General features: G+C 37.1%; 1 protein-coding gene and 1 long non-coding RNA gene across 3 annotated transcripts in view; one reads left to right on the forward strand and one right to left on the reverse strand.

Annotated features, from left to right (window-relative positions):
• Positions 1-15,035, forward strand: part of LOC126970974 (sodium-dependent noradrenaline transporter-like) — a 76,883-nt gene that overhangs the window by 21,426 nt on the left and 40,422 nt on the right. Inside the window, exons 2-4 of one of the 2 annotated variants that reach the window (XM_050817132.1) lie at positions 2,182-2,268; positions 4,938-4,999; positions 6,372-6,482. In XM_050817132.1, coding sequence (XP_050673089.1) covers positions 2,214-2,268; positions 4,938-4,999; positions 6,372-6,482 — 228 coding nt within the window. In that variant the 5' untranslated portion in view covers positions 2,182-2,213. Of the gene's footprint in view, positions 1-2,170; positions 2,269-4,937; positions 5,000-6,371; positions 6,483-15,035 lie in introns of those variants that run through there. The other variant, XM_050817133.1, reaches the window with a different exon arrangement.
• Positions 7,770-12,425, reverse strand: LOC126971034 (uncharacterized). The gene is made up of 3 exons (XR_007730781.1): positions 12,292-12,425; positions 10,816-10,945; positions 7,770-7,921 (listed from the first exon to the last, which is right to left on the reverse strand). It is a non-coding gene; the product is annotated as an uncharacterized LOC126971034 (long non-coding RNA).

A 15,035-nucleotide genomic window follows, 5' to 3' on the forward strand; every position in this document is an offset into this window, starting at 1 on the left:
TGTGTATTAATCCTAGATGTGAGGTATATTTTTTAAAAACATAACAATGATATTAATTTTTTTTAAATCACTGATGACACTGTTTCTGTCTTCTGTAAAATATTTCATTCTCTAGTCCACTGTTTTGTTGTATTGGAGAGTCGGTTGTTTATGGAAATCGTGGATCTTGTCGGATTTTACAACTTTTATACCTGGACTACAATTGAACGCTCCCCGCTCTAAACTAGGACCAATCCGGGGAAACCGAGACGGGTCGTCACGCGAAACCACTCCACTCACCCTGATGAAAGACCTCCGAATGTTCCGAAACTAGTCGGTACCCACACCGTCTCACGAAAGTCTTAATTATTTTATTACATGAAGTCTTATTAGCCTAGGAATTTCCCACTTATTCAGTATCCCGAAGCAAGCAAAGAATCATCCCACTAATAGATCTGGAATATTACCTGTATTAAGAAAGTGTTATTATTCATGTTTATTATATATTGTTAGATGGATTCTAAGTTAGAAACACGATGAAGAACCGAGGGATAAGTTTCAATCAACCTCCACCCAACTCTATTGACTGATTGAAACTTGTCGCATAATCTTTAATTAATATTAATTATACTCTAATACAACTACTAATTAAGTTAAGAAGGTATTGTGTATAAGTTTAGCACGATATATATAGGAATATTTTAGCCTTGTTTCGGTTTATTGGTATTTGCATGAGTATTTTTGGGTTCTATAGAATCCAATCTTAGATGTATTTATAGTCCTTATTAAATTTCCTTACAAGGCAGGGGCCTGCATTGATTTTCTAGCAAGGAAGGCATTGTGGATCTAACTAGTCGTAGTTGAGCCTGGAGATTGCTTACCGTAGGTATCTAGGAAAATTTATGAGTGGGGATTCAATAGAAGTTTGGTTATAAAATAGTGGAACCAAATTAAACTACATTAACTTTAACACTATATTTGTTTAGGTTCATAACGAGGTAGGCACTGTGTAAATGCGTATATGATATGCATGCCCCTGGTACTAGGTTTAACGATTTTAATCTTATTTTTTTTCTTCCATTCCTTTTTATCTTCTTTCAAAAAAAGAAAATTCATAAAAAATGCAAACATGTGTTGACGAGTCGGAGGAGGAGTATCACTGGGAGATTGGCCATCAGTAATCAAAGTTGACTTACAATTAGAGTTACCATTTTGTAATTTTAAAAGTCCTGACATTTCGATTATAGTACGGACTTTTACGTCAATAAGATTTCGGGTCTCGTAAAAAAAAACTTATATATAATACTAGTAGTTGCCCGTTGCATTCGCATCTTAAGGTGTTATCTCAATAAAATGTTTAAGTAGGGATAACAGAGAGAGTTGTTATACTGAAACATGCAGAGCAAGCCTGTCAGCCATTAAGTTGACATAGTGACTTCCCATTCTGTACGGACGCACGCGAAGAAAGGGAATATATTAGTAGGACTAGGATTTTCAACGATTCTGGTGCGGAATATATTCCATCGGATCACAAAAACCAGCTTAAACGTAATAATCGTTCTGGAGGGCAAAGCAATATGTAATGAACAGCGGTCCATTTTTTGAATCCAATCCAATTTTGAATTTAACCAACCGTTTAATGTGGGGTATAGTTTTCAATTTATAATAAAAACAAGGGCTACTAGGAGGCCCTGGACTGCAAATTATAGTTAATGTTTGGTAGGTTGGGTCGTGGATGTTTAAGTGATTATAAAGTATTAAAAAGCAATTCAAATTCAAAAATTTTTATTCAAAATAGGATATGATATCACTTATTGAAAGGCAAAAACGAATAAATACAAAAAGGTAAAGAATAGAGAACTCCTCTCCTGAGAAGAACGGGCGCAAAACTCAGCGGGCTTATTTTTTTTTCATAATAAGTATGGTTACAATAACTAATATCATAATATAATAAAACTTATTATTTAATAGCCTGAGGTCGCTCCATTCCCAATCTTGTGATAGTACTTTTACCACACAAACGGTTTGTAACAATTCTTTTCAATTCAATTCTACAGAATTTCGTAATACATTTGTTTTGAACTTTTTCTGGAATCTTTTTTTAAAAGCATATACATCACCCCACAAGAGACACTACAATATTGACAATATAATTCATTTTCTTTCTCGACAGTTTTTGTATGACATGCCGTATTGTTTCAGGCATGATATGATGAGGAGCAGCTCGTAGCAGCATGGCGGGGATGCCCATACTCGGTAATGCTGTGGGAGCTGGTGAGCTACCTGAAGGTAAGTCACAGAATATAAGCCGGGTCTTGAGCTGTGAGTGAAACTAATGCACAGATAGTCTAGTAGATACACAGATAATATAGTATTCAGTCAAGAAATAATCATCAATAATAAAAACCGACAATTCTTTTTTTCCAACCTATATGTAGCTTGGCGTCATACGCCTGTCATCGGCATGACATGTACGCTCTCTGCTTATCAGGTATATTGGGACAGCTTCAGATTATTGACAGTAGAAGGTAGTAATTTATCTCTAATGTCGACAGTATATTTGGAATGGCCGTATGAGTATAGAACGTCATTGTATGTAGTGAAAGCGATCCCTCCCCAAACCTCTCCCAAAACCAAAACGTAAACATTTTTCTGTGTGGAACGACGGTTCGGTAAACTATTTATGTCTAACACTGTATATTTCTAAATACCCAGAGTATTTCATACCTTAGTGTTAGTCTTATTTCTTCACGTAGCTGTCAAAGTATTTAATTATTAATAAGTAAAAATTGTTACTCATGAAAATTTTTTTTCCGCGTCAAAATTTAATAATAAAATGGCTTACTTTTAAAATTCATTAGTTTTTTTTATCATTAACAGAACAATGTCTGTTGGGTTAGCTAGATTTTTTTTATATCGATGGTTACATACTATATATAATAGCTTTAAGGGTAAATGTATACACTTTTATAATAAAGTCCCAGCCTGAAGTAAAAAGTAAACTAAAGTCCAGGCTGTTCAGGCATTATCTATAAATATATTTAAATGTTTTATTAAAAAATGGCTCTGTCGTAAATCCTACTACTCCAAAGCTGAATATCTAAGTGATCCGACAGCCTGGGACTATATTATGATTATTTTATATCAATATCATTGACAGTACAATATTGTATATTTGATTAAAAAGAGCGCAAAAAATGCTAGGAGAGTTTCTTGCGCTACGTCTTCTCTCTCAGAGAGCCATTTGTTTCCAAAGCGGTAGTAGTATCTAGTATATTAGAAATGACGTCAAAAATAATTCTAAGGGAATCAATTTTGAGAAAGTAAATGCCTTTTATGCCTTTATATAACCTACTGACAGACAAAGTTACGGACGGGCACACATGATCATAAAATGACAGGACCCTCTCTCCCTGTGACTCTCTACAGTCACTGTAATGCACACATCCATGTGAACTCGGAAACATTCACTCGTCAGAAACACAATTTCATTCGAAGCTTGTTCAAGCCTGAATTGCGTTTTACAATCATAAAAGTGAGTTTATTGAAGCAGAATCGATATTGTTAACTCAACAGATGAAACTACATGAAATGATCGACACGTGTAGCCTTGTTTACTTGAGAGTTTTTCCCTCAGTCCTCCTTCCATAGCTTGTAATATAAATTGGAAACTTTTTTTACGTCGTCTCATTATTATTAACTATATAACGACTTTGAACTTCTTTCAGTCCAAGGTAGATTTAGCCTATTCTTACATACATATATATGTCCTATGGTATATTGTTATGGGGCAGTGCAGCCGATATTAATACCATCTTTGTGCTGAAGAAGAGGGCTATTCGCGCTATTTATAACATAGGTCCTAAAGAATCATTATGAGATTTTTTTTAAGAAATAAACATTTTGACTGTTGCTTCTCAATATATTCTTGATAATGTTCTGTATGTTCATAAGCACATTGAGGAATTTGCTAGAAACTGTGACAATCATAATGTTAGTCTATTTTTGGGCGAAGTATATGCTTCTACAATCCGAGAAAATGAACAAAACAAATGTGCTACGAAATTTAAAAGAATAGTTGAAAAACGTTTGTGTGGGAAAGGTTACAATAGCATAAACGATTTTCTTAATGATACCACAGACTGAGAATGAAGTGAACACCCTCAGGCTCTTTTATTATAAATGTTTATTGTTCGATATTACATTGTAATCCATATTTTTAATAAAAAAAAAGCCCGCTGAGTTTCATGCGCCCTTTTTCTCAGGTCTGAGGCAGTCTATTTTGAATGGGTGATAGTTTTTGAAGTTCAGTAAGTGATTTTGAATCCTATTTGGAATAAAAATATTTGAATTTGAATTATAAACAACAAGGTAAACATAATGTGCAACTAAAATTGATCGGTTCATCAGGTCAAATTTAAAATACAGAGATTACACACGAAGGTTACACACACTCACTTAAAAAGATATGGAAGCTATTCTTAACGTGATAGGCTAGCATTCACATAATGTTAATATTTGTTACTTGATTAATCAGATACTCACTCACTCATTCACACACATACACACATGCAGAGTGCACTTTTTGACCTTTCGCATTAGTATTATGTAGTATTAGACCTAGTGTAGGCACCGAATACTTTTTTTTTGTTTATTGGCCAATACAGAACAAATACATATATTTTTATAAAATAAGTACCACGAAAACCTCACCTGTTTATCTGGGTACCTAGCCATTCAATTCTTTTTTTCCAAATTCTATTCTTTTTTCAGGAAGTATCTTTTAAAGCGAGTTTTGATTTTCGTGGTATTTATGTAAGTGCTAAGTTATATTATGCGATAAAGTATCTGTAATTAAAGTAATTTTGAAGACCGTTCATTCATTATTTTCAATATTCTTTCTAAAATAAATTAATATATTTTTACTCTTGGGAATTAATGGTCTTAATTTGTTTCAGATGGAAGCAACAGGTCTTCAAGTAGTGGCTCGCGACGCGGGTCTTCACCTCTTCGGTCTCAAGTATGTTGTTAACAGTTCTTATACCACTCATCTTTGAAATCGAGCACCCAAAACTTTAAGATCACTTTTTTTTTTATGGAATAGAAGGACAAACGAGCGTACGGGTTACCTGGTGTTAAGTGATCAACGCCGCCCACATTCTCTTGCAACAACAGAGGAATTACAAGAGCGTTGCCGGCCTTAATGGAAGGTGTACGCGCTTTTTTTGAAGGTACCCATGTCGTATCGTCCCGGAAACACCGCACAAGGAAGCTCATTCCACAGCTTTGTAGTACGAGGAAGAAAGCTCCTTGAAAACCGCACTGTGGAGGACCGCCACACATCCAGATGGTGGGGATGATATCCTAATTTGTGGCGTGTCGTGCGAAGGTGGAATTCGGCGGCAGGAATCAGGTTAAACAGCTCTTCGGATCACTCCCCGTGATAAATGCGGTAGAAGACACACAATGAAGCGATGTCTCTACGCAACGCCAAGTGATCCAGCCGTTCACAGAGCACTGAGTCCCCGTCAATTCGAGCTGCTCTACGTTGCACGCGGTCAAATGGATCGAGCAGATACTGGGGTGCGCCAGACCAGAGATGACAGCAATACTCCATGTGTGGCCGGACCTGCGCTTTTTAGAGCGCTAGAATATGGGCCGGCTTGAAGTATTGCCGTGCTCTATTGATGACGCCCAGCTTCTTCGAAGTCAATTTGGCTTTGCCCTCCAGATGGCCACGGAATTGGCAATCGCTCGAGATTTCGAGACCCAGTATTCCGACGAACTTTACGAACGAACGAACGAACTTTCACTTTCAAGAAACGTAATCGTTACCCTGCTACCGTATGCTATCAGTATTGTTAGCACAATTTTTGTTTAATCAGTCAGAATTATAAAGTAATGTTATCGACATGCGTGCTAATACAGATATTTTTTTTTAGTTATACAAGTAACATTTTTAGAAATGTCGCTCTAGTATAGTGTGAAGTGATGTCTATATTCAAGATATTTATTTAGCAAATGACACAGAGAGAAATCTTTTTTTTAAATGAAAATAAGGGACGAGACGAGCATGTCGTTCAGTTGATGGTAATTGAAACGCTCTGTCCATTACAATGCAATGCCGCTCAGGATTTTTGAAAAACGCAAAAATTCTGAACGGCACTATAACTGCGAAACATAAGTTGCCAAGTCTCATTTGCCCAGTAATTTCACTAACTACGGCGCCTTTAGACCGAAACACAGTAATGCTTACACATAACTGTTTCACAGTAGAAATAGGCGCCGTTGTGGTACCCATAATCTAGCCGGCATCCGGTGCAAAGGAGCCTCCCACTGGATCTACATGATGTTGCATTAAAATAAGTCTTAAATTATGCTTTCATTTGTAGGATCATGAAGTGGATGTCTGTTGCCATCGCCCTGACCTGACCAGTGCCCTACCTCTACGGAGACCCCAATACCAGCATGATATATTCAGCGATAATAAAGTCTCGTCTATGGTAACGTTACACATTTTTTTTTTATTATGGCAATTAGAGACGAGTTGAGCAGGACTTTCAAGCGATGGTAATTGATAAACCCTGGCCATTACAATGCAGTGTCGGTCAGGATTCTTGAGAAACCCAAAAATTATGAGTTTCACTAAAATTGTGCTCGTCACCTTACGTTACATTACATTAAGATGTTAAGTCTCATTTTCCCAATAATATCCCTTCAGACCAAAACACACACATCATGCTTACACATTACTGCTTCACGGCAGAAAAAGGCGCCTTTGTGGTACCCATTATCTAGCAGGCATCCTGTGCAAAGGACTCTCCCAATGCCCTTAGTCACTTCTCACGGCACCCTTGGGCCTAAGATATCCCTATTCTTATTATGATCCGGGGAACGACAGGGCTAAGTTCTAGTCTGGTCAACAAACTAGATAAGCTAGGATTGGATGGCAAATGGCAAGGTCACCTGAAGATTTTTATACAGCGTGAATATAAGCTATAGCGTACGAGATATCTTTGAAGGTTAAAATAATTATAAATTAATAATAATAGACTAAAAAAAAAGCCAAGCATCCGATGTAATATTTTGTATGTATTTTTTGAAACAAAAATTATGTTATTTGAAGTAATATAAACCGAACGTTTAGACTTTAGGTTTACACTGAATATTCTGAGGTAAATTTATGACTTTTTAGTTAGAACCAACAGCATATGATTTCAAAAAATAAAAAGTACAACAACCATTCGACATAGTATAAATATAATATTAATAACAAAAATTACTAGTTGTCGCACGGTGAATGCGTTCCAAGAAATCATTCAAGACATCCCGCAGGAACACTGAAACAACTAATTTATAGAATAGTTCCAAAGAATACATAAGTGTTAATAGTGAAGGAATATAGTTTGAATATTGATTGTCAATACGTATTAAACATAATATGATCAGGAAATGAGGCGATCATATCCAAATGATTGCGAAACTGAAGTGGCAGTGAGCAGGGCACATAGTTCAACGGACAAATGGCCGTTGGGGTTGTAAAGTCCCCGAATGGTGACGACGTACCGGAAGACGCAGTGTTGGTCCCCCATAAGATGAACCGATGACCATCTGGTCAAGATCGCCGGAATAGGCTGGATGGGGTAGAGCAGAATCGATCGTCGTGGAGATCTTTTGTCAAGCAGTGAACGTCTTTCCGCTGATATAATGATGATGAAACATAATTATATGTGGCATCACTAATAAGAATCCTGTAACTTAAGTACAGCTCTTTTAAATGAAACAAATAATTAAAATAATGTATTGCTATAATTTGTTTTGAATTTCTTCATTATGTATGCTCATTGATCCTTATGCCTCAGTGGTTGAATCATCCTGACCAGACTCTTGAGCGGACTCGCACACGCCTTTGTGAGCAAACGTTGCACCGCGACAGTCCAATCTAAAATGAGAAAAGTTTTAGACTTGACGTTGAAAGTATTGATTTAGTATAAGTTATTAATTATTGATAGTATTAACATGCTTAACTACATAAATTTATACAAAACATGCCTTACAAATAAACTTGATACAAAGTTATAGGCTGAGAATAAACCAAGAATATGCAAAATGTTGACTATATCGTTGACAGCACTGTCAATACAATGATAATATATAGGAAGTTTTTCGAATGTCAAGCAGCCTTACAAATAAACGCGGGAAACATTATGCGTCGGAAAAAGACCCAATCCTTAACAAAATATCTATTTGTAAACATTTTTCGTATTCTTGGCTTATGCTCGGTTATAACTTTATACTAGGTTTATTTGTAACGCTGTAAAATTTTATTTTAACATTTTTTATGGCGTAATAAATGGCTAGGCTTAATATTGCTGGACAAAGAGGATCGCCTTACTGACAGCCAACAGAAGATCAAATAATATGACGTTTGAACAGTAACGTTTTGAATAATAATTTGGTTGGTTATTTGGTGGTTGGTGGTACATTGCCAAATATAATCATAGATCGAAGGAGGTGAACTTTTGACTTTTGTCAATAGAGTTAAAAGCATTTTTCACATTTAATTCTATTATGACATCGCCAGAGTTACAGAGGTTCGACCGCAACCTGATGAGACTACACAGGGAAAATATACGTACAATTGTCGGTGTAGTCACCGGTCACTGTCCCTTGAACAAGCATCTGTCTATCATAGGTATAACAGCCAGCCCCTTGTGCAGAGGATGCATGGAGGCAGAGGAAGTGCCAGAACACGTGCTTGTGGAGTGCAGCAGTGTTGCCGAACAACAGGGACAAATACTCAAATCACCAGAATCTTAAAAAGACTGCTAGACTTCTGGAATGATCTGGGCTGGTTGGAGTAAGAAGACATATTAAGAACGCACAATGGCCCAATCAAGAGGCTAAGGGTGTTAACAGCCCAGCTAAAGTAACTAACTAACCAGAGTTACTCTCCAAAAAAGTACGCCCAGCGTGGACTCTAGCTTCGCAGCCACCTTGGCAAAAAATCCAACTGAGTCAGAATAAATTTACATGTCAGGCAAAGAGAAACATGCCTATAACAAATTTTATAAACAAATCATCGAAAGGTACAGACTACAGCTAAAGGATGAATTCCACCATCTTTTTTATTAAAAGAGCATTATTTGCACCGTATAAAGTTATGGTAATTTCAGCATTAACTTTTCCAGAAAGCATGCGATTTACTAAGAGAACAATATTCCCAAGCAAGTTCTACCTGCATCCCTAGTGGAAGGACAATCCGGCAGATCAGGTTTTAATATGTAACTATAATTGGCTCGTAGATGAGTGTGGGAGAAAGATGGTTCCAGAATAGCACAAATAGTATCTTGTGATGGGTGTTTACTTCTTAAAGATAATTCATTTGAATCGGGTGCCAGGATATCATTTGAAAAAAGGATAGATGCACATTTCACGCCACCGTCAATGACTTTCTGTTTTACTTTTCGAAAAAGCTTGAATTTTAGTTTTATTTTAAATATAGTCATATAATAATAAAGTTTTTGGAGTCGGAACGAATTTATTTTCTGTTTAAGTGAACTGTAAAAAGGAGACAGTTTGGATCCAGCTAACTACAGGCCTATTGCTATTAGCTCCCTGCTCTGGTATGACTTAGAGGGTCACCAGTTGATTAACAACTGACCGTAAGGCTTTTGCCATGGTCCTAACACATAGATGGGCTACGGCTATCGAAAGCAGCTCTCCATTTAATGAAGCGAAGCGCCTTAGCAGTTTGCCTGGATCAAGCGAAGGCCTTTGATCGTGTGCCATTCATAAGACGTTTATCTCAAAACTTCTATCATTTGGGTTTCCTGAGAGTATGCAAGTAGACCATAAGCTTCCTCACTGAGCGCAGTATATAGGTAGTTGTCGGCGGTTACTCCTCGAACCCGAAGTCCGTGAACCCCAAGGCGTGTGTGCTATCTCCTATACAGTTTCTTTTGCATATCAGTGATATGTTGGACGCCTCCACCATGCACTGCTATGTAAACAACAGCACTGGTGATGCCTTATACATTAGCCATGGAAGTCTCTCTCGGGAAATTGTCGACTAGTGCTAGAAAAATCTTGTATCTTCTATCGAAGCCTCTCTTGAGACGGCCATAGAAACAAAAACCTTGGAAAAACGAACTTTCTCCAATTTATCCACCAGAAGTGCGCTTATCACAAAAAAAACCATTTGTCCTATAATCGCTCCTCGACAACACCTCGCCTAGTATCGGAAACAGTGCTCTGTGAACGGCTAGATCACTTGGCGTTGCGTAGAGACGTCGCTTATTGTATGTGTTCAACCGCATTTATCATGAGGAGTGTTCCAAAGAGCTGTTTGATCTTATTACTGCCGCCGAATTCGCTACATAAATATGCCACAAATTAGGATATCATCTTCACCATCTGGATGTGTGGCGTTCCTCCACAGTACAGATTTCAAGGAACTTTCTTCCACTACAAAGCTGATGAATGAGCTTCGTTGAACGGTATTTCCAGAACGATATGACATGGGTACCTTTAAAAATAGCGCGTACACCTTATGTTATTCCTCAGGTGTTGCATGAGAATATGGGCGGCGGTGATCACTTAATACCAGGTGACCCTTACACTCGTTTCTACTCATCTTTCATAAAAAATACTTCATAGGGCTTAATTCCCAAGAACAATAATGGTAAGTGATCACACTCTATTGTAACACATCTCAGGGTATTGTTGTCTTTTAAATGGTACGCGCTTAATATTTTATATTATGTTCATAATATTTTCAAATTTTCTATCCCTTATTATAACAGAATTATCTTAAACATAATTCAGAATACTTACAAGCATCTGTTGGTATAAGTTTGTCCGTTTGTGCCACAGACAGGAGCGTAGTTATGTTCGCACGCTGAATCACAGAAGAGTTTTGATTTTGCACTTGCGAAAGCAACGATTGACAAAATCAATGTAACAACTGAAATAAAAAGTTTTAGTTCTTTAAATAGTAGCATAACATCTTAATATATATAAATTACGTGACACGTTGTTTGTCCTCGATGGACTCCTAAACTAATGAACGGATTTAAATGGGTTAGTTTAGTCCAACTCGAGAGATAGGACAGTTTTTATTTAGATTTGGGACCCATAATTATTTTTATTTCCAATACTTGTTTTGTATGGACATATTTTCTGTGAGAATTTAATGAGGCACGGTTTGACAGTTATGCTATGAAGAAATAGTTTCATTATAACAGCAAGGAGCATATGATACGACATCATTCTTGATAATATGAAATATTGTTGACAAATCCATAAAAACAGTACATTATTTTTTATGTACAGAACAACATCTGTTGGATCAGCTAGTTTGTTATAAAAAAACCGGTGTATAATTAAGGTGTTAAACTTCAAAAAGGTGGGATAATAATATAGCCGATCTCGTTTACTTAATGAATATAGTGAGGGGTTTGGTCGACTGTCCTGAACTGCTCTTCATGTTCCGTTTGCCTCACTCCGGAGACCATGCTGTCTGCATGTTTCCGGAGCTAGAACTAATTATAGAGAAAATAGTTAACTACTGCAGTCTGGTCGGTTTTTCAAATTCTAATAGTTTTATTCAAAATATGATTCAAAATCACTAATTGAACGTCAAAAACTACCACCCATTCAAAAGAGCCTCAGACCTGAAAAGAATGGGCGCAAGAAACTCAGCGGGCTTTTTTTTTAAATATAAAAATATGGATCACAATGTGATATCGTACAATTAACATTTATAATTAAAGAGCCTGAGGGTGTTCGCTTTATTCCCAGTCCGTGGTGTCATTAAGAAAATCGTTTATGCTATATTAACCTTTCCCACACAAACGTTTTTTAACAATTCTTTTAAATTTCGCAACACATTTGTTTTGTGCATTTTATGGGATCATACTGTAGAAGCATAAACATCGCCCAACAAAAGACTTACTAACTCGACCCAACCGAGTAGTAGGCATAACATGTTTGTTCCTCGTGTTAACATTATGAATGTCACAGTTTCTAGAAAATTCCTCAATGTGCTTATGAACATACAGTAATATTATGCTATTTATTATTAATATACATATTGTAATGCAACATGCGATAGATAGGCGTATAAAATTTGAGGCGGTGTAATAAAATTTTTATTTTAAAAATATAACAATGATTATTATAATTTATTTATAATAATAAATGACCATATTGTATATTTTTATAACAATCATAATCGTACATAATAAATAAGTTATCATTTTAAAGATTGTGATCAAACGGTGGAAAGAAATAGATGATACGAGTACTTACAGATTAACAGTTTCATGGCTAATGGTTTTATTTCCTTCTATCGACGTGACACACAATGAAGAGACTTCTAGACGATTAGTATTACTGTACGCCTATGATTTCCTTATATAGGTACTCCACAAGTAAGTTATTACAATTATAATTAGTTTTTTAAGGAATCAATATATTTTATCATATAAATTGTTAATTTACAAATTGTTTATTGTTCAGCTTATCGCGCTATGAAAGTATAATTTATTTTTTATTAAAGTAGATACCACAAGCCGTTTACCAGCCACGTAAGCGACGGGGCAGTGGGTGCTAAGAATCCCTGCGCCGGGCAAGGCTCACCACAAACGAAAACCAGCCCTGGCACCATATACTGTCAAGACCAGAAAGAAGACAAAAAAAAGAAGGACCAACGAAAAGTTTGAGAAACTGGAGGAAGCTTTGAGCAGACTAGGATGGAATGTTGTGGGGTTATCTGAAGTCCGAAGACAGATTGAGGACTCGACTTCCGACATCTGCTCAACTTCCGGGGGGGAGACCAACTACCCCAGGGTGGTGTCGGGTTCCTCATCCATAAGTCTGTCGTCAGCAAAGTGACGTTAAGGTTTGGAATGTTTCGACTGTAGCAGCTCACTTGATACCCAGAACTACCAAACGATATTCGTTGAAGGTCATTCAGGTTTTCGGTCCTACTTCGACATACTCTGACGAGGAGGTGGAGGCCATATATGAGTAGTGGCGATGAGTGAAGCAGTTATGGAAGTTGGAACGGCCGAGACCAGATGCTGGCTCACTTTAATGATTAGGATGATATCTATACAATGAACTCCTTCTTCAATAAGCCGGAACTGGATTTGGATTAGTACCAATTGTGCAACTAAAAATAAGATTGACTTCATGAAGAAACAGATACTCCTTGACGTCTCTGTGATCAACTCAGTGAAAACTGGGAGTGATCACCGCATAGTAAGAGGCGCATTGAATATTGACGTGGACTAGGAGTTCTTTAACTGACCTTTAACCTGATTAAATTGAGGGATGTAAGACGCAAATGACCCTCAGTCTCCCGACGATTCTTCCTAGTATAGGCAGTTAAATACAGATCTCCAAGTCATTGACTCGCTATATACGCCGCCACAATACAGATTGTGTGAAGGTGGCCATAGAGTGTAACAAAGGCTCCAGAATATTCGCACGGGATTTGTCTATTGGGCAGAGTCAACAAACGAAGCTGAAGACCGGTGACGGCAGGGTCGTTACATCTAAACCCGAACTTTTGAAGGAAGTCGAGAAGTTATGCAGACTAAACACGTTACAGTGTTCTGGGCGAGTCAGTAGTTAGTTTAAAAAAGTATTTTATTCAAACTTCGAAACATATATGTGGTTGTAGTTCCTGAAAAGCCTTCCAAGCCACATACATCACATTTTAAGGAATTCGTGTTTCAAGTTTAATAAATATTAGTGAATTCCATACATGTGGGTTGGGCTACTAAGTCATGATGTCATTTAAAGAGTGACAGAAGGGCTGCCATTTTTTGTCAGTCCGTTAATTTGAATCACGTGACCAGTTTTGATTTTTTAACTCAACAATTTCGACATGATTGTGGTTTGGAACATTTTTCTAATTACGTCCATTTAAAGACAGAAAAAAGGTCTAGTCCGAAGAATGTACTCGTACAACTATTATAACAACCAACAAATAATACGAAAAGACCATCGTTTTGAATTGCATTGAAGTCAATGCAATTTGAAACTCAGCGATTTCATTTAATATCCGCGTGGAGGCGCATTTAAGGTCCGCGTGGAGTTTACTATTTTGGGCAGCATTTTTTTATTTTTGCAAATAATACACATACAAACTGCTGCGGATAGCTATAAATTGCTAATTTTAATACATTTTTAAGCTACTTTCTTTTATTTTCCCGCCGTTTGTCGAAACATACAGATATTTGTACCAAATATAATCAAAATTAAATTTCTAGCTATGCGTGAATTTGTAATTGGACTTCCATACGAACTTTCATCCCCTATTTCAAATCCACACAGGTTGAAATTTCAAAAACGCTATTAAAAATTTATTTATTTATTATCAAGTACCGAAATACAAAAATTCAGGGTGTTATCTTCGATAATGACTGCCATACAAACTTCCATCCCCAATTTCAACCCCTCCAAGCCTTTTTTTTACAATAAAAGCTAGCCTATATACTTTCCAAACTCTAGTCTGTCTTTGTACTGAATTTCATAAAAAAAAAATCTCAAAGGCAGAAGCAACTTCCTGCTGAGATTGAAATATTGTATTGTTTATTGATAGATTATATGCAAACGGTGCTAGCTTGGTGATCTCGGTTGAGTCGAGTGAAGTGATTACTCGCTTCGTTCGAAGCCGAGCTTTTCAGGCGCTCGTTGACACCTCAAGCCTTCAGCTCGCACCCGATTGCACAGAAGCCTTTAAGGCTCCAAGCGCATCGCCGGCTCGCTCAGCTTATGCCTTACCGACGCTGACTTCGAGGGCAGAGAACGTTGCTTCAGACACAGACATCTTCACCACCGTAGTGAGCTGTAAGAAGAAGAGGAGAATCAAAGCGTCCGGCGTTTCTTCCTCTCCACGGAAATCCAAGCTGTCTCCGTCTATATTCGAACGCTTCGGGTTCGACCCTCAAGTTTGGTTAAAACCAAAGGATTTAAAAAACACATAATTGACCTAAATAAGTAAATATTCCATAACATTAATTCGGAACAACCTGTTAGTAGTA

The sequence above is a fragment of the Leptidea sinapis genome, chromosome 22 (assembly GCF_905404315.1).
Source record: "Leptidea sinapis chromosome 22, ilLepSina1.1, whole genome shotgun sequence".
Lineage (NCBI taxonomy): Eukaryota > Metazoa > Arthropoda > Insecta > Lepidoptera > Pieridae > Leptidea > Leptidea sinapis.